General features: G+C 42.5%; 1 protein-coding gene across 8 annotated transcripts in view; it reads left to right on the forward strand.

The window, feature by feature from the left end:
- ETS1 (ETS proto-oncogene 1, transcription factor) overlaps positions 1 to 20,888 on the forward strand; it is a 129,221-nt gene that overhangs the window by 54,488 nt on the left and 53,845 nt on the right. For 2 of the 8 annotated variants that reach the window (XM_032285015.1, XM_032285018.1), the window contains exon 1: positions 11,102 to 11,975. The exons of 4 other annotated variants lie outside the window; for them this stretch is intronic. In XM_032285015.1, coding sequence (XP_032140906.1) covers positions 11,894 to 11,975 — 82 coding nt within the window. In that variant the 5' untranslated portion in view covers positions 11,102 to 11,893. 2 more of the 8 variants (XM_032285019.1, XM_032285017.1) reach the window with 2 other exon arrangements.

Genomic DNA, 20,888 nt, shown 5'->3' on the forward strand with positions numbered 1-20,888 from the left:
TCCCCATTGGAAACCTGTATGTGCTGCTGAGTGCATAGAGGAGGAAGTGTCTGATTTTATCTAGCAAGGTCCTGGAAACCACGGGGGAGGCGATTTGCTGCGGAGTCATGACAGAGGTGCTGGGCCGGTAGACCAGGGCTTTCCAGAAAGGAAAAAGCCTGTGAAAGTGCACAAAAGAGTGAAGAACTAGTGTGTGTTCACGGTATTGCCACAAGTCCAGGATTGTTAGACACCAGGGGCCCTGTGTGGGGGAGAAGGTGACGTGTGGTCAAAAGGTGAAGAGGACCAATTTTGGCCTTTTGGACTCTGCTTGGATTTTGTCTGCTTGGCAGTAGGGTGTCTCTAAGGGAGTTTACCCTGAGGGATGGTTTTCTGCATCCAGTTTTTAGAAATGTGGTAGAAATGGTCACCTTGGCTGCATCTTGCCCCAGCTCTCTGACTTTTGGGAAAGTCCTTGTTTGAAGCTCTACTGCAATAGCAGTGGCAGCCCTCGTGTGCTGTGATGTGGGGGATGCCGGCCAAATATTTTACACTGTGACGAAAACTTTTGCCTTTCCAAATAATTTATTTTAAAAACAATATGAACCTTATCCATTCCTTTAAGGTGAAGGTGACTAGAGTCTGGGCTTTGGATGGATATGGAGGATGAACAAACTCGCCAACATTGATAAGGATGGCTTTTCAAAGGCGATGGCTGATTGGTGATGGGGGTGGGGCTTAGGAGAAGTGGAACATTGGCTTGTCTATCACTAGGCTCTTTGCAGAGGTTTCTGACAGAGGAAAGCTAATCAGGAGACCTGCATGGGAAGAGAGGCGTGTTATTTAATTAGCTTTACAATGGGCTGACTTGAAGGCACGTGGTGGTTTTAATAGAGGGAGATAGATGTCCTTTTTTGCAGGGCTAATTGTTGGGAAAAAGCGGGGTCTTTGTTCAGGCCCAGCATGAGGGCTGTGATCTCTTGGAGCCTAGGGCTGCCCCTGCTAATAATTTTAGACAGAGCTATTCAAGGCTGCTCTGTAGAGAAAAGAAGAACAAGAACAGTATTGTGTATGCAGGATCACTGCCCAAACCTCCCCAAAGTCACTGGGAAAAAAAAGGAGAGCAAGAGGCCTCAGCCATGTGCATTTTGGAGTATGTCCTCATCATTTATTTGCTATGGTTGTTGGAAAGGGCAAAGTGACACTTCCATCAACTTGGAGCTGAGGTGGGGTGACTTAACTAAACACCCCCAGAAAACCAATTAAGTCTGCTTTCCCAATGAATGATATAGCATTCATCTTGCCAAAATGGAGCGGGCAACTAGTGAGAAGACTCAGAGTGTTCTCTGCTGCCAGCCTTGATGGCTAAGTGCCAAGGCAACGGTAGTGCCAGAATGCAAATTACATGGCTGATGCCCCCTAAAAAGCAAATGCTGTGTTTTTAGAGGGCAGTACTAAGAGCATCGATGGTCTGACTGGTGGTCCAAGGGGCAAGATGGACACTTTTCCCTAAGGTTCTTCTGGGCAACTGGTCAGCATTGGTAGTTAACACCAGGGAGCAGAACACTTTGTCTGAATTTCAGGTGGCAAGTCCAAGCTTGGAGGGAGAGGTTCAGAATTCTGTAGCTAAGATGTATGTGTATAGCATAATTAGAGATAGATAGAGGTTTAGGTTTATAGCATGAGTTAAACTGTTCATGCCACCGCACTCCAGCCTGGATGACACAGTGAGACCCTGTCTCAAAAAACAAAACAACAAGAACAACAAAAACTGTTGGCTGGCAGAAAAAGAGACAGCCAAGGTAAATGTAAGATGCGACAACACAGCCAAAGACTTCTGGGAGTGCAATGATGTTCTGCCTAATGGGTGCTAGTTTGGGAAGTACCTCAAGCAGAAGGCTATGGGGGCATATTGAATAGCATGTGGGATTCCTCCCAGATTGACAGTCAAATGTTGAGGCCAGTTGCTTAAGAAGGTCTTATTTTGTTCAGGTTGTAAAAATCATTGGCTACCAAATGTGCAACCCAGAGAGCGGAGAATCCAATTCTGAAAAGACTTCAAGAGGGTACATATTCTCCTTGCTGCTAATTTGTAATGTAGCTGTGAGTAGATGATCAGAACTTTTATAATTGTATCTCACATCTATATAGTGGGAATTAATCCCCTTTCATCCAAGAGGGATGGTGTCAAGGATTTGCATGATTTGCATACCCAGAACTAAAATTATCTTTGTCACTATATCATGATTTTAACAACACACACCAAGAGAGGACACTGTGTCCTAATTTCTTCACAAGAATACTATATTCTACAGTTAGGATGAACAAATTTTATGCTCACTAAATCCCAAGTTGCAATTCTGATTTTTAAAATTAATAATAGCAGTGAAGAGTTACTGAGTCCTGATTCTGCATCAAGCACTGTGCAAAGCACTTGGTACTCACTCATCTCATCTCAGTTCTACTCTGTGAACTGGGCACGTTCCTCATCTCCATTTTGTAGATGAAGAAACTGAGGCTTTCTGAGGTCAAAGATTGACATCTGGAGAGCAGCCAAGCTAAAATTCAAACTCTCGTCTATCTACTGCCAAGCTTGTTCTCTTAACCCATTCTACTATGCTGTCTCCCTGGTTATTTTACAGTTTAAATTTATTCTTTAGTGAGGAAACCAAAGCCTAGTAGTTTCTGTTTGGCAAGAAACTGCAGGTTTTTATATGGACTGTTTGGAAACAGGAACACTTATTTGGAATAGCCTTTTTGCCTCCACACCTCAGTTCAATTCAATTCAATTAGACAAATACTCTCTTTGGGAGAAAGCATTAGCTCACTAAAAGTGGATGGATATGTAGATGCTGGACCTTTCCTGGATCTAGAATTTTGTTGCCAGCCATCTGGTCTCCCTCAATGCTGTGGAATCCCCTGAAAGTAAAGTTTATAGTTTTCTCAATATTTAAAAATTCTCGACAATTATTTAGAATTTTAAATTCCTGGAAAGAGATTTCTCTTGGGAAAAATCTGCCATGAAAGCACTGACTGCCCTTTGTTCTTTCCTCCTATAGTATGTTGCCAGCTCCCCACCCTGCTGCACCTCCTCCCACCCCTCCCGGGTGGGTCCCTTGTGGTACTCCCCACCCAAGGCCTTTTCGTGATGAAGTCTTTAAAGATGGTTTCCCAATCTGGGGAGAACACATGTTTCTGATCATTCTGATGAAATACATTTCCATGACGAAGCAACTTCTATATGCTTTCTGCTTTCTTCATTCTGCACATTACCTGTCATTACCTATCACTGCCAGCCCTGGACTCTTGAAAGTGTTTCACAGGCCTGTCTGATTAAATGGCGTCCTCTTGCACATCACGCATGCCCATTTTGCTTTTCTTCTTTTCACCAACTCAAAGGAAGAAAGATTTTTATTGTATGGGAGCCAATCCAGATAGATGAGATGTGAGCTGGGTCTGTTCCACCTCATGAGTCATGGGCAGGACCATCCACTGCATTCTGACTCCTTCACAGGGCTAATGCAAGATGTGGAGTGAGCACAGCTGGCTTCCTGTAGATTAAAGAAGACTTCATTTCTTTTTGGCCTTTAAGAGCTGAGAATCAAATGTGAACTGTAATGCCGGAGAAATTGACATGTCCCCTTTTGAGTTTCTTATTAAAATCTATCAACTTTACATCATTGGCATGCTTGATGCTCAGTAAATTCTAAGGGACACTCTAAAGTTGTTTTAATGAGTTTATGCTCTTGCATATTTATGAAACTCAGATTCTATGCCCCCTTTTCAGGAGAGTACACACCAAAAAAGAGGTTTGAAGCAGCATGGAAACTTAAAAAGTGCCATGCATTTTATTTCCTCCGTTGGTAGATTTAGCATTGGTGAAGCTAGGATTCATATTAATTCATTATGACACCATATTGCTGCTCAGTGAAGGATGCCTAAGGTAAGATAGGCATGGATTCTTGAGTAAAATGTTTGTGGTTGACTGCATGATGTACTCAAAGAATGTTATATTCATTGGCTAAGTAGAATGTTCTCAGTGTGACACATTCAAGTTTTTCTTGGGACTCTTACATGAAACTGATTCTGGAAGAAGTCATATAACATAATGTGTGTTTATGATTCCCCATCAGAACTCAGGAGAAATGATGAGCCCTCACCAAACCCAGTATTTCCTTGATTTTTAGGCTTTAAGATCAGTTGCCTTTTCTGTTCCAACATAATGTTGATTGCCCATTAGCAGATACAAACAATGAAGTGCAGAGAGTAATACTCTCCCTTGACAAGAGTGGGTACAAAATTGAACAGCATGATGTATAACATGTCCAGGCTGACTATCAAGAGAAATGATGAGCCCTCACCAAACCCAATATTTCCTTGGTTCTTAGGCTTTAAGATCAGCTGTCTTTTCTGTTCCAACATAATGCTGATTGCCCATTAGCAGATACAAACAATGAAGTGCAGAGAGTAATATTCTACCTTGACAAGAGTGGTTAGGGTTGCTTTATGTGTTTCTGTGCCACCTGCTAGGTGGTAGCAGCTCCGTTCATCCTCTCTGTCCTTTTCATTCCCATCTTCACTCTCAGCCCATCCCCATCTCCCCCCATTTCTACTTCCAACCCATACCCTTCCTCACTATACACTCACCTGTAGAGCCAGAAGATACATTTCAGAATAAAGTGCTTCTGGAGTCCTGACAGATTAAACTTGAGAAGGCGAAAGGGATTTGTAATAAGCACTAGGCTCCCCATAAAGCATGTAACAGTCTATTCTTTCTCATAAAGATGGAAGAAATTGAGTTCATTTCATGTATTTCCCTTATCTTACAAATAATGCATACAGCAGTTGTACATTTACCTTTGTGGTAGCCAGTGAAATAAAAGACTCAACTCAAAGTTTGGAAATTCCTGAAGACTGCCCCCATCTGAGAATATGAACAGCATGATATATAAGACGTCCAGGTCAATGATCAAACAACTGATTTGCTTTGTGATGAGCCAAATGTCATTTTTTACGTGTCTATACTTAGATAAAAAATAAAACGAATATTGTGATCTTAGCAACATTCTCCTTTAAGGGGATGCGGGAATGGGAGAAACAGAATAAAACTTTATGAAGACCTTTTTAGTTAGAAATGAGTCAGTGGTTGGCTCTTTAATCTGAAATTTTGGGTGACTTTGAGTCTCACTTTAGACCAAACTAAGCAGAACAACTGGTATCTGAGCTTTGTTTTTCTGTAAAAATGTTACAGAATGTTAAGAAGTTAACTGTTCATTAATTAAATAATCAATGTAATTTATGGGGCTCTTACTACCTTGAGTTAAACATCATGTGGTGTAATAATGACTGAAACTCAGTTGTTGCCTTTAAAGAGTATAGGAGACTGCATATTAAAATGTGTACTAGGAGTGTGCTCTTGTGCTGAGCAGAAAAGTGGCAACTTTCAGGGATGGGGTGACAGCTTCTGTGAGGGAAATTCTTTGCATACTGCAAATGTCCATGTGGGGAAAAGACTGAGAAACACCCTCTATGTTCTGCCTAGATTTTCAGCTTGACCTTCCCTTGCATCTTCTGTGACCTCCTGAGACCCTTTCACCTCCATTCTATCCTGGGTCCTTTACAGCTCTTCCAGCATGAGGACCTCCCATTGATCTGTTTTTTTTGTAGTTCCATGACCACTGGCCATGCAAAACAATTAAAGCACAGAATACTTTACTAGGTCTAAACTGCATTTTGAAATCTTGGGGACTGAAGTCCCAGAATGACAAGAACATAAAATCGCTGTGACTCTACCTTCTCATCTCCTCCCCTTCTCTGGCCCTGACTTACCCCTCCATTGTTCTCAGAGGACATCCCTTCCACTACTTCTTCCTGTATCGCCTTCCCTTTTCCTCTCAGTGCTATTTCTCCTTTTGGTGCTCCACTCATCTCTGGTCCTTCATCTCTAAGGTGGTAAATGTTGGTCCTTTGGGGCAATTGATTTGGCTTTTTAAATGAAAGTAGTGGGGAGAGGGGAAAAGATTCCACAGTGAAATTATCTTGATGTATGATTAAAACCACAACTGCAGAGACATCTGTTTTGAAGTTTGATGTTGTCTTTATAACCCAAGAGAAAAGCAGAGTAAGATGGCCTTAGCCTTTCACCAGGATGAAACCACCTGCAGACAGTGGGTGAAATCCTGTAGCCCTTGGGATGCAGAGCTTCTAGGAGACTGGCTGTCCTCTTCTGTCATATTATTAAAGGATGTTGGTTCTCTTGCCATCTGTGCTATTGCCATCATCCCTCTACCTCAAGAGTCCAATCCAGGACAACTTAAATTGGAATCCCAATTACAGGATCCTCAAAGGCTCACAGAGTAGCCTGCATTCTGCATTCCCAACAATCCCATACAATATGTTCAGCCTGCTTCAGGGAGACACACGACACTGGGTATGGATGAGACCTCAGAACCCTCTAACCTTGATCGGCAGCTCCTTCCCTCTTCCTGTCTGAGCCACGTTTGACTCGCTACAAGAGGAATATATGATGTCTAAACTGCTGGATTTTAAAATGCCTCTTGGTCTGTGGATTCGGCCAATCCATTCCACATTGTTGGGGCTGCAGATGCAGTTGAATGGTTCATAATTATAGTCTAAAGAAACTGCAGACAGCAATAGAGCCAACCCAGACCCTTTCTCTCCTCACAGTCCATGCCAAGCTGTCTCCCACAGGGAACCATAGTGTGGTTATCCTGCAGTGTACTTGCCCAAAGACAATACATCCAGTGTAGACAATAATGTTGGATTTCTAGAAATTAAGTCTGCTCATCTATCTGCTCCTATGTTCATTGTAACCTGCCTTGTGTCTCAAGGGTGTCTGGTACTCCTCCTGCCAAAATGAAATGCAAAGTAAATGTAAGGAGATGCCAGAAAGAGAACGCTATCAGGGCATCTGGTTCTAGTACTGACACTGACATTTTTTAGGTTGTGTGGCCCTGGAAAGAATAATTTCCTCACTCAAACCCATTTTTCTCCTCTGGTAAATAGGAGTGCTGAACCTGGAGAACACTAATAAACTAGCATTATGCTCTAACATGTGACAAATCCAAGAGCTAAGTTTTTGTCTCTAAAGAAGTATCACAAATGTGATCTTCTTTCAGAATTTAAACGATCACTTTTCTGTGACTCAAAACAAATAGAAAGATGTAGTTCTCTTCAATCAGGTAGTTTTGGAATTTCTCAAGTGAGGCTGATGCTGGGCAGGTTGCCGGTTTAAGAACTGAGGAAGGGGTTTGAGGAGATTTTTAAATTAAATGTGGTGACAGTTGTTCTGTCTCTCACTGGACATAGCTCAAGTAAATTGAGCATCCAAGCTATTCTGCAAAGGGATGGCTGTAGAGAATTTAATGTGATTTCTCACATATTCTACTGTATACTAGATCTTACTAACAAGAATCGAATCCTAATTCTCACGTAGACGCTGTGCTAAACGCTTTGCTTGCATTATTTCATTTAATCATTCAAATGGCCTTAAAAGGTGTGTGCTATTATTGTCCCTAGTTGAAACATGGAGGAACCAAGGTTCAGGATTGTTTAAATGACTTACCTGTGGCAATTCAGCTGGTTAGTTGGTAGAGTAAGAATTTGAACCGGAGTCTTACTCCAAAGCCCACACTACGATCCTCTTTGTTTTCTTATAGAGAGCTTTCCAGGGCTAACTGTTTCCCAAGTCCTCCCCTCTCCCCCACCACCCCTCCCTCCCTTCTTCCCTCCAGACTGCAGCCCCTCCTACCCTCATTGTTTATTGTGCCTTCTAAACAATAGGCAATGAGTCTGTGTTCCATTCTAGGGAGAGCTAGGGGTGATTTTATTCCCTGAAACAGAGATGAGGTTGTGACACAAAAAGGTTAAGTGGCTTTGGTGAGGTCACAGAGCCAGCCTGCAGTTAGCAACAGTACTATCTGAGTCCCCTCACTTGGGTTCCGTAACTGACCCTAAGGCCTCTTGGCATCCAAGTTTAATTAAGAGAGCTATTTTAATTTTCCTTCCTATCTCTGATTTTCCATTTTATTGCTGCTTGATAATGTAGATATTGAAGTGCCAGGCATTTTTCTTCTCTAGTGTGCTTTTTAATGACTAAACTTATCACATAGGAACCACTTGCCTTAGAGGTAAGCTTTCAAAGCCTGTTTCTGTGTATGACAGAGACTGTTGCCTTTTCTCAGAGAAAAATGAGACCACAAATGCAGCTCAGACAGGTTGTTGTTAATTGAGGGCTTTTTTTTTTTTTTCTCTCTCTCTCTCTCTCAATCTTACATTTATACCAGTAAATCAACATCTGTGAGTCATAAACTGGTTCTGGATCAGCCGTTAGTGGTCTGAATGTTTTTGTACCTACCTTCAGTAAAGCATGTTTTAGCTCAAAAGTCAGAGATTCTTTGTTTTGTTGAGTTCAAGACTCAGGAGTAGAGAGCATGCTAGGACACTTCTGGAGAGGGCAATTCTGTCTTCCATGATTGTTTAACATTACGTGTATATTTCTATTTCTTTTTTATTGAGGTTGGGGTGTATAATAAAAAAGGGGGTTGAGGAAGGAGTATAAATAAAAAAGAAAGTATGCTTTTTACATACTCCATGTGCTTAAGGAATTCCTGTATGAAAGTGACTATTTTCTTAATATTATTGTCTAGCTCCACTCTTCTGTTCCCCAACTTCTGCAGACTTTTCTTGGCCCTTGTTGACTTGATGTTCCTAGTAATCCAAGGCGATTCAGCACTTATTAGCCGAAGTCTAAGGAATGCTTAAAAATACAATTCTGTTTTCTCTAAAATGTAGGAGGAACAGGCTGCTACAGTACAAGCACAAGCAAAGAACTATTTCTTTGATTGATTTTTTTTCCTAAGTGCCTTAAAAACCAGATATAATATTGAAGCATCTTGCCCAAGTGGATGAAAGGCAAAGTTTGGCTGCTGTTGTTTTGCTGGTGGGGACACTGAGGTATACATGTAACTGAGTGGACGTGAGTCCTGGGGATAGTGGTTCTGCTCTAATATGAAGGGAAAAGGGCAGATCTAGAGGCAGAGCCTCTGACATTTTTTAGTTCATCTTCACAAGCCATAACATATCAAACTCACTTAACCATTGAATTGGGGGGCCCAGAGTGACCAGGAAGCTGGTAGTTCATCATTCAACATATATATATATATATATATATATATATATATAAAGTATATATAATGTCTTATGCACTACATCATTTTTAAGCATATGATAACACATAAATGTCATTTAAAGTCCATATGAACATTTAGAAAAACCTACCCTTGTCCTAAAGAGAATGAATAAAAATTTCATTTATCAACATTGATTAATCAAGCATGACCCTTGCAGGCCTGATTGGATTATTATATTTCAAATATGTAAAAAATTATTTTAACCTGACCTTATTAGTGCTCTTTATCCAAATCAAAGGTTAGATGCACAGCTTCTGATGGTATATATATTCATAATTAATACCATCTGGATGTAACTTTTCTGGTAGCCTGTGGTGGTGCCTGGCTATCTCTCCAACCTTCTGCTTTACATAACCCCATTCCTTGATTTTCACGCATTTTGTTTCTGTGCTTTGGGACTGGGTGACGAAAAGGATGATTGACTATCTGCGTTGCCACTATTGAAGAATTCGAAAGAATATTTTTCCTCATTGCTAGAATGGAAAGTGTTTACAGTTTAATCATTGTGGGCTTTTTTAGTATCTAATTTTGGTGGATGTTAGCAGCAGTGTTTAGGCTAGTCTGGGGAAGAAAGCTGAGGAGCAGACTGGGGAAGAGAGAAAGGAGATGCTCTGAGGAAGCTGCATTTGAAAATAGAGAACTCACTTGGATTACAAAATGCCAAATTTTCTTAATACAACATCAACAAAACAAAATTCCCCAAAGCAACTCTAGATTTGTTCACTTCTACTGATGAATATATAGTGAGTAAGGCAGGATTGATTCAAGAACCTTTTCTTTGCGGTTCATTTGGACGTGTAAATGTACAATTCATTCATCAGCTGTTTCCCTAGGCTTTTCCCAGGACCAGAAGTGTCTGTTCTTGTCATCTGGAGGCCAGCATTGTTTTCTCATACCTTTTGGAAACACAGCTGGATTGCAACAATCTTTGTTCTTTCAAAAATTAGGACTATCACATACAAATATTTTCCTCTGGTCACTAAGGAGAGACTTAATCTGGAGTTTAGATCAGGAGCCAGAGATTTTTCTGTTCCTGGCTTCCTCTAGGATTTGCTGTGGGAAACCTGCAAATTACTAAGGCTTCACGGACACAAAACTGGGTTTACATGAAGGTAAGGATGTGTGTTAAAACTTACCAGAAGCAGAGGTTACAGTTACAGTCAAGTGTTGGGAGTTAAGTGCTTAGAAATCAGAAAACATATTAAAAGTAGCTTTCTCTGAGATTGCTCTGGAAGATTTATGTTTAATCTTTTTGTTGATCAAAGATGGAGCTCAATGCCTGGTTCTAGCTATTTATTTGTACTGGTTGATTTGTACTGGTTGATATATGTACTGGCTGATTTGTTAATTAGGACAAGCTATCTCTATTTATTACAACCAATGTATTAGTGGCAAACCATGGATTATTTGGGTTCATTTTCTCAAGTGTTGGGAGTTCCCAAATGGAACAGAAACTATGCATTGTGATTCTGTCATGGCTGCCAATGAGATACTCCAGAAATCTAAAACCACAGAGCCTCTGCATCACTTTTTTGGTGGCCGTCGTGGGAGGGTTGTTAGTTTTATCTAACAGGAGCGTCTGTGAAAGGAGAGACAAAGCTTTGGCCAATGGTGACATAATTAGAGGAACAGAATAATTAGAAATAAATTATAACTACTTCTTCCACCCAACCACTGCTGGAGGTAAACTGGAAGCTTACGGAAACCCACGGCTGGGTTCTAGTTTGGGGTCCCGTTCTGGACTCTCCTGCCAACGCAGGAGCATTACAATGGTGGGCTCTGAACAACTGAAGCCTTCCCCAGAAACACACGCCCTGACTCAAGACCCGGCTGGAGTCCGATGTTCCTAAAGCCCTTTGAGGACACGGGCTCACGAATCCCCTGCGCCTGCCTGCACGCTCGCCTTCATCCACATGCCTCACGTCCTGTGTGTCAGTCTCTGTGAATGAATGATGCACACGCACTTGGGAAAGTATGCTGCTACTGGGAGGGGCGGGAGCGGGTGACCAAGCCCTCAAGAATGCGTGGAGAATCAGACGGACTTTCCCGAAACGGTGGAGGCGGCCTGTGCGCCCTTCCCGCCCCGGCCTGGGTGCCACGGCCCCCGGCTCCGCGCACTGCTCCTCCGTGGCCGCGGCGGGGTCCCGCGCTCGCCCGCCTTTCCTTTCGCTTTGGGCCGCGGGCGGCGATTGGCCGCGGTGCTCGGCCCCACCCCCGACGCCCCGCCCCGCCCCGCCCCGACGCCCCGCCCCTCGCTCCCCGCCGCGGACAACGCTGGGCCCGGGGCGCGCGGACCCAGCGGCCGAGACGCGGCGCCGCGAGAAACGCCCTAAAGAGGAGGGGAGAGCGCGGGACGGCGAGAGGGAGGGAGTGCGGCCGGGAGAGCGAGAGCGAGAGCGAGCGAGGCAGCCGCCGGCGGAGAGGAGGGAGCGGGCGAGGGCCGGGCAGGAGGAGCGGGCGCGGCGCGGGCGAGGCTGGGACCCGAGCGCGCTCACTTCGCCGCAAAGTGCCAACTTCCCCTGGAGTGCCGGGCGCGCACCGTCCGGGCGCGGGGGAAAGGAAGGCAGCGGGAATTTGAGATTTTAGGGAAGAGAGTCGGATTTCCCCCGTCCCCTTCCCCTTGTTACTAATCCCCATTAAAAAGAAAAACAACTGTAACTGCAAACTTGCTGCCATCCCGTCCGTCCCCCACTCCTGGCACCATGAAGGCGGCCGTCGATCTCAAGCCGACTCTCACCATCATCAAGACGGAAAAAGTCGATCTGGAGCTTTTCCCCTCCCCGGGTGAGTGGCGACAGCCGAGGCCCCCACCCAAGCTCTCGGCCAGAGGCCAGGGGTCCCCTGGACTTCTCCCTCCTTTCGCTGTTCCCTTCTGGGCGGTGCAGTTCTTCAGGAGCGGGGGATGCTGTTGGCAGCTGGAATAGGAGGACGAGGAGGAGGAGGACTGTTGGTGGCCCGAGACCCTTGGTTTAGGGGGTGGTATTTATTTTCACAGCTGTGTTTTTGTGAGTGGAGGGGAAAAGCTTACAGAAATTCCTGCTTTTTTATTTTCCCAAATGAGCGAGAACCCTCTGGCCTTATTCCTTAATGTTAAGGGGAGATGGACGCTGCCTCAGAGGACATCATCCCCTGACTCCATGTCCCCCAGAACTGAGGCTGGGTGGAGGGCCCCAGGCAGTCTAACGGGCTGGCCTGCAGGCAGATTTTCAAATAACGTCTTGCCTCTCCAAGCGTCCATGTCACATGCCATGCCCCTCTTTTCTGGGTTGAGGGTGAGGAAACCGGAGGAGAACTGAAATTATCCTCTTGACTTTGGGAAACGTCTGATCCTATTCATGCAGGTTACTTACTTTACGTGTGTTTCTAATCTGCATAAATTTTTTTTTCTGGTACCAAAGGTCCATTGGAAGGAAAGCATCCAACACCCAAATGTGACTTTGTGTCTTTGGTTCATGGTGGTGTCCAACTCTTTCATTTGTATGCATTTGAAGAAGACAAGGATAGCAAGTTTTTTTTTGTTTGTTTGTTTTTCGTTTTTTTTTTTTTTTTTTTTTGTCTTTGACACACATACTGGTGCTAAGCAGTTTAAGGGAGTCTGGCCTTATAGAATTTTGGAATAAATGCAGTTTGAAAGGGAAAGATGCTTTCTTTTAGGATAAGGCACTGCCAGCTATCCTTAGAGATGAGTGATTTTGGAGATGAAGCTATATAGAAAGAAATATACAGGGAGAAGGCAGTACATCCTGGAAAATAATTGCAAGAACAGGCTCCTCTGTTGTATCTGATTATCAATAAGTTTAGTTGCTGCCCCTTGTGGATAACACTTCTTTGCCTCTGCCATAATTTATTGCTTACTTTAACCCTTTCTTAATCTGCTTAAACTTTCAACACAACCAAGCTGATGTTTTGTCATTCTGAGGTCCTCCAGAAACATTAATAAAGACACGTAGGTCATGCCCCCTCCCCTGGGGCCCCCTGACATTCAGCTCCAGGACTGCTATGCACAGAAGGCCGAGATTGTGTCACCTTGCAAGGATGATGGTGGTCAGAGCAATGCCCAGAGCACAACTGGAGCGGTGGAGACATTGCAGGCACTTAGGCCTACGATTCAGAGATGATGTTTCTACGATGGTTGTATTGGGGGTTCAAGGAAGCCAGAATTAGTTCTGTTTGTCACAGTTGATTCAAACCATATATAGAAGTGAAAGCATAGTTCACAACAAAGATATAAACTCAACGAATAGGTCCTTTCCTTAAGAACAGCTTGTTTATATGTGTGTTATGGGTGTTTATGGGGGAAGAGACAGATTTGGTCATCTGGGAAATATCGTGTCGATATGCCAGTCCACATACCTACAATACATCTTTCATCCTGGGAATGAAAAAGAGCCCCCGGCAACACATGTTTCACATCACAGCGAACAGCTGAAGCAATTTTTTTTGGTAATTTAATATTAAATATTAGTAGAGACAGCGTATATGGTGCTGTTATTTCAGTTATTGATTAAAAATAAACTTTAGGCAAGTAACTTTCTTTACCTTTCTCATCTGTAAAATGGGGACAATAAGGCCTAATGCTACAGTCAGTGTCCACTATAATAAGCATATTTTCAATGGCTTTCTTTTTCAAGAAAGATTTCCAAGCCACTGGTCATCTTTTGTATGTAACCTTCAATACAACAAAATTTCAACTGGCCAAAGAAATTGGGCAGTCTTCTGCCTTTCATTGTAAAGAGGTTTGATTTCTAGCACCATTATTTATTATCTTGGAGAAAATAAAGACAGAAACTTGAAAAAATACATAGGCTATAATCAACTATTTTTTTTTTCTGGACATTTAGTTGCTTATATGTGAACATTATACCCATACCTCAGAGAGGAAAACAGAGTTACAGGAAAGGTAAATAATTGACATAAAAATAGGTAGTGAGCCAGTGGCTGAAGTATAATCAATTCCTGTTTCTAACTTCTCAATGTATATTGCTTTGAGTAATGTTGCAAGTTACCTTCCAAAAGCTCAGCAAAGAAACCTCAACTGAGACTTAACTTGCAGGTGCAAAGGAAGGAGGGGAGAAACAGTTTCTGGGCAGGGCTGTCTGCTTTTGTTGGTGGAAGGATAAGACACTGGCTAAGTGTGGATTTGCCTTGCCCGTCGACCATATAGGACATGTGTTTAAAGTTTAACTTCTTACAGCCTAGCTTTTTATCCGCAGCTGCGACTTAAATATTTGTCAGAATGATTTCTTTGGGTTGCTTAGTTTCTTATGCAAGGAGACAGCTAGCGTGGGATCTTATCTGCCTTAAATGATTAAACCAGAATTTCCTCCTCATCCCCTCCCCAATTCATGAGTGCCAAACAGAGGCAGCAAGGAAGTGGGGTGTCCAAAAAGGAGCCGCAAGACCTGGATTATTTGTCTTCCTGGCTAGGACCTGACCAAGAATCTTTATGCACTTTTATTCTATTTTGAGACTTCACAGGAGTTTGACAGTGTTAAGTACCAAATTAACATATACTCTGAAATAACATTAGAATTGACTTTTCCTTGCAAATGTAAGTGCAAGGTGGGATATGCTGTCTGATTGCAACAGTGTGATTGCAAGAATCTTAAATAGCTTAAAAACAAGCAGCCATTGGGTTCACTCCTGGTTCTCTCCTGGTGGAGCCTGCTGCGAGGGGCTGGGTGCCAAAGCCAACACATTCCCAAGACACTTAATTTTTCCTTGCCTTCACCACTGTGCTTTACCTTCTTGGTGAGGTGAGCTTAATGCCTAGATAAAAGCAGGAGCTCTAATCCTGGATATTCCGTTTTATAAGAATCAAAGGATCAGCTTCTTACCCCTTCCGCCCCCAGCAGAGGGTGTCCATCCGTCGGGAGCATGCATTGTACTTAGAGATAGGAAGAAGCTTTGTCCTTGCTCAGCTTGGTCTGTCTTTGTTTCTTCATCAGTGTAGACAAGAAAGAAGGGCAGAGCTGCCCAGGCTATGAGATCACTTGCTCACTGTGCTCCCAGATCCCCGCCGACCATACTCCATTAGTGACTAAAGAGCCCTGTGGTTCAGAGCAGCGACTCTGGAGCCAGCCTGTCTGGATTTGAATCTCAGCTCGGTCACTTAGTAGCTGTGTGACTTTGGACAAATGACTTAATCTCTCTGTGCCTCAGCTCCTGCATCTATAAAATGAGTGTAATCATTCTACTTCATAGCATGAATATGAGGATTAAATCTGTAAATCTGTGCAAAATCTTAAAACAGTGCCTGATCCATTATAACCCTTAACAGTTAACTAGAAAACAAGTCAACAAAAAATGATCGTGACCAGTGTAGAATTTTCAGAGGCCCTTGAAATGTTTGTTAGGAGGTAAGGTGGCTGTATTATGTATCTCCTGATAACCTATTATTTGAGAGGGAAAGAAGAGTAAAGTTAAAGAGGACTTTTTCACCTGCTTAGCTGAGATCTCATGCCCATGAAGCTTCATTCTGTTCTCCAGGGAGCAAACAGTGAGAGGTAACTTTCAGAGTGTCTTGAAGTCCATCTCTCACAGTTAGAGGCACAGGGGTTTGCCAGTTACTTTGGGTGATGCAGATTGTCATTGTTACCTCAGAGCAGGAAGGCGACCAAGTCTAGGGGCAAGGGGAACATTTGCAGGTTTGTTGGAAAAGTCAAGTTTTCAGTTATGCAGGGCTGAGAAATGCATCATGTCCAGTTATTATAAAGCATCTCCTATTTTATTTATTTGGTTGGCAGAGCTTGCATTCCTGGCATTTTTGCTTGGTGTTGCTGTTTTTTTTTTTTTTTTCCTCTTAAAGAGGCCAGACCACCCTGTAGGAGCATTGCCTCCCTTTAGGAGACAAACTAGCCCGTCGTGAACCTCCCAGAGCCCAGCTCACTTTGGGCTCTGTCAAATCTCTGCAAAACTGAGAGCTGCTCAGTGTAGGTTAGGATTTTTCAGGAGAGTTTCCCTGTTTCAGAGTGCCCCGGATAACTCTACAATGGCTACAGTGACAGTATAATTACAGATGTCTCTCCGGTTTGTGTAATGAATAACCCATGGCTGTGGTGGCATTCCATGAACTTGCACTGAAAGTAGTAGTTCTTGTCATTCAAAAGTTGTTGGGATATTTCTTAAGCACACATTGAGTCTGCATTGTGTGCTGGGTACAGTCAGCTGAAAGAGCACTTTGATGCTTCACCCTTACTCTAAGGTGTCGTGGGAGTATTATTTTCTCCATTTTTCAGATGAGGAAATTGAGATTCTGAGAGATGCATACTTTGCTTAAGACCACACTCTAGAAATTTATAAACTGATGAGATGTTGTAGGCATTATGTACCTAAAATAAAAGCGCTATGTTATTTTAAAAAACTCTGGAAATTAGAACACAGCAGATAAGTGGCAGTGGTGGTTGGTGCTCTGGGGGTTCAGGAGGCACAGTGGCTCCCTGCTCTTTCGGCAAGACTCCCCTGAGCTGACTTAGGTGTCCTCATTGTTAGCCCAGTGCCTCCTATGGCTTGGAGAAAGCGTCCATCCTGTGGGCTGTCTCCAGGCCTGGCAGTCCAAATGTGTTGCTTTAGAAAGATGTTTAAAAGTTCCAGCAATGCTTACCTCAGATTGAAAGACAAAGAACCAGGATTCTTGTTTTTCCATCATCTTCCAGGTGGCCTTGGCTCCCTCACAGGTGGGAAGGTGATTATGTTCACCTCCAAGGTCAGTCCTTCACTGAGCCTCCAGATTCTGCCCATCTCTTCTCTTTCATCACGGACATTGCTGTGTATTGAATCTCTCACAATCAGGGTGATGAGACTTAGCTTGGCAAACGAGTTCATTTTCTTAAGGCAGTTAAAGTTTAATTTTCCTGCCTGCAGAGAGGCCTTAGTTAGTTGCATTTGCTACTTAGGCCTCAAATAAATTTTGTTTTTTCCCCTAAAATTTAGTTTTTTTAAAAAGTCCATTCCATGCATCAGGGCACATGGTCTGTTGTTGTCCTGGCACAAGGAAGGAAGGACAGCCCCAGGTGTCTGTCTACCTGTAGACCTGCCAGCTGTCCCAGCCCTTGGCTCACAGACAGTCACACTCTCCTGCCACTTGTTGAGGGTTAAGGCATTGGTTTCTTTATTACTGCATTGCAGGGAACATTTGCCGGAATAATTAGTATGTGCCCACACTCTCACCTCAGAGATAAATTTGTATATGAACAGCATCATCTCCATATTTTTGTTTAGCTGCTCCTTAACGAAAACCTCGGCTCCATTTCCCTGCTCACAGGGAACCTCTGATAGCAATTGCCTGTATGTTTGCCGTGTTCTAGGTCTACTCTTCACTCACAGCTGTTAAGCTGTTCTTAACTGAGGGTTAGGAATGTCAAGGCTATTCCCAGATCTATCATTTTTACTTGTCATGTGCCTGTAGCTACTTTCTGCCTTTTTTTTTTTTTTTTTTTTTTTTTTTTTTTCTGTTGGGTTGATGATATCTTTTTAAAACTTCAGTGGATGTTTTCCAAATTGCATAAACAGGCTGTTTCTACTTGGCTGCTTTTCTGAAGCCTTTGCCTATCTGCATCGCCTTTTCCTTCTCATTGTATAGTTTATAATCTCCATGCAGATATAGAAAGAAATAGGTCTGTAGGGTAGATTGTGGTAGGTCTGGTTTCATTGGCAGAGAACCATGCTTACAAACACGCTCAAAATATTGCTATTCAAGCCATAAATATTTTATTGATCATTTGGCCAACTCTGTCGTATTTCCCAGGTGCTTTCCAGTGTCTACTGCTTGGGTGCAAGCCTGTCACTTGACACTTCAAATGTGGCTTATTACTGCCCTGTTCATTTTTCTCAATTGTTCTTTCTTGTAGACTTTGATACTGTCTCTAAGAGTTGTAAAATATTGACCCAGATAGTGCTCTTCTTAGACCCAAAGTAGCACTAGAAATTTTAAGGCTGTTAGACTTCAGATCATAATGGTGTAGAGATAGGAAAATCATATAATTTACCACCTAAGCTGGGGTATCTTTGAGAGTATAAAGGGGCATTATTAATAATTGCATCAGCATGATAGACATTAACTGGGGCACTCCCCACAGATGAGGGTCACCCGAGTTAGACACTAAATTTGGTCAATGGTACTTTCTAGAATATCTTCTCCAAATTGCTGATTTTAGGGTTTAGACCATCTAAGTAAGCTAATAGTGCATGATTAAAAGTTTGAAGCCCTTTAAGTTCGGTATGGTTTCCCCCAAACATGAATTACATTTTAAATTTGTTTCTCAGCATCTGAGAAACCCAAATCAACCTCAAACAAGTTCACTTCAAGTATTTGAAACCTCTTGGTAGCTATGATAAGCCATTGATTTTTGCTTTGCAAGGTTCTGTGGAGAAACTGTAAACTCTGCATGTGTGTGTTTGTGTGTGTGTGTGTGTGTGTGTGTGTGTGACAGATACAACTGAACTTTGAAGTAGAGGGAAGTGTCTTCATTACACAAGTGAAGACAATTACAATTTTTGTTTTGTTTTGTTTAAATGTTTATTGAAGATGAGAAATTTTACTTTGGGCTAAAAAGGGCCAAAAACATGTTATGTTTTCTTTTTGTACCATTAAAGTAGACAAAAACAAAAGCAAAAATAAAAAACATACCCTCAATTCTTTAGGAGGGGAGGAAGGGAATGGTGTAGTAATTGCAAAATTCTTTTTGAATTAAAAAAATACAAGAAAAGGAATGTGGATAGGAAAAGAGTAAGAAAATGTGAAAGAACTAATGAAAGAATGAATGAAAGGAAACTATAAAACAAAAAGATGAACGAATTTAAGTAATGTTACATAGACTTTTGGAAAAGCCTCCATCTGGGCCAAGCATTACACCTGGTTAGGAATTCCAGGCTCAGGTGGTCCCATGGGCAGTATTGGGTCTGTTGTTTCTACTCCTTGCCTGTGGTCATTTCTGAGTACTTTAAATCTCTCATGGGTGAATGGCTGGTTAGGAAAACTCAGATGAAGTCCTTCCTGAGTTCCAGGTGCTTCCACGGCAAAAAATGCAGGAGGACCAGTGTTTAAATTTATGAAGATATGTGTGGATCAATGACCGTTTGTATTTTCTGTGTTTGTTAAGCTCTCTCTTGCAACAATGGTAAGTTAGTCTCATAGGTCAGCTTCATGGGAAACATGGGCACTTCTGAAGCATTTGAAGGAGGTGTAAGAACAGGGAAAGGATTATTTTCCATATGGACAGCAGCGTGGGAAGAATGCTGCAAGTTTGGAATGAATGAGATGCTTAGATAAACATGAAGGAAAAAACTTACTTGTGGAAAGGGATGAAGGAAGGAAGTAGGAGGCCAGGACCCAAAGAGCATTTTGAACCTCAGGATGAATTTTGCCTTTGAAAGTAGGGATATTTAAGGGCAGAGCAGAGTTATTGAGTAGGCTTATGAGCTAGGTAATTTTTTTTGTGTGTGTTACTTTCCCTCCCACTCATACTGTTAGTTGTTAAAACCTGTGTATCAGTTTATCAGAATAAGCGTTAAACCTCAGAGAAGATGACAAAATCGATCAGGTACATATTTTCAAGGCACAAATGGAAAATAAAAAACCTCGGTCAGGCACAGAAATCTTCTAAGCCTGGTGAGTATCTGTAGATACAGGTTTTTTTTTTTTAAGTATTTAGGGTCTCTTCCTATGTGCCAGGTATTATACTTGTTCTCAGCTAATGACATTTTTGTGTGCAGTTCGAGTTGTGTAACACATTTAGAGTTGGCTAGTGCATTAGTATCATTCATGTTCAAAATAAGAATGTGTTGTTGAGTCTGATTTTCTTTTTATTTTTTGTAGAAATGAGGACTTGCTATGTTGCCCACGTTGGCCTTAAACTCTTGGCCTCCAGCAGTCTTTCCACCTTAGCCTCCTAAAGTGTTGGGATTATAGGCATGAGCCACTGCGTCCACCCAAGTCTGATTTTGAAACACCCTTTAGAAAATTTATTGCAGGAAATTTTCAGTGAAAGTGTTTCCATGTAACTGAGTTTTATACTTCTAGTACTTACACATTTTTCCTATTTGATATCTCTTGCCAAAAATTTAACTTCAGTAGTTATGCATTAGTTGTCTGATATCATTAAGATATGAAATAAATGCACAGAATGCAATGAAGAATCACAGATAATAAGGGTGACCTTATGGTATTTATTCCTTATCAGTAGGAATAAATATTGTGTATGAAATAAACAATGTCCACTGTGTGCGGAGAGTGTGGCCTGGAGAGTCTGGCTCCAGTGACAGCTCTGCATTGGTGTCTGTCCGTGTGACCTTAGGCAAGTCATTGCATTTTTATGCACCTCATTTTCTTCATCAGTCAAATAAATTCACTGGAACGATGACCTATCAGATTTCTCCTAACACTGACATCTTACGACGTTAGGTAACATTTAAAACAGCCAAGGCTTGGAGAGAGCGTAAATTGCCATTCAAGAGGTAGGCAACGTGGGGATTTGCACCCTAATCCCTGAATTCTGCTAATAACGACTTAATCATTGAAGAATTCTGGGTGCCTTTGTAAAGGGCTACTTCCACAGAAAGAGATGTTAGAAATTGTTGCCAGCCTCAGCCTCGCTTACCATTGGGGAAATGGAGGCATGTGTCTCGGGTAACACTGAACCAAGAGTCACGCCTTCCTCCTAGTCTCCCCCAGGAAACAGCTTCCCTTTTCCACGAGCC

The sequence above is a fragment of the Sapajus apella genome, unplaced genomic scaffold (assembly GCF_009761245.1).
Source record: "Sapajus apella isolate SASKATOON/1434 unplaced genomic scaffold, GSC_monkey_1.0 scaffold16, whole genome shotgun sequence".
Lineage (NCBI taxonomy): Eukaryota > Metazoa > Chordata > Mammalia > Primates > Cebidae > Sapajus > Sapajus apella.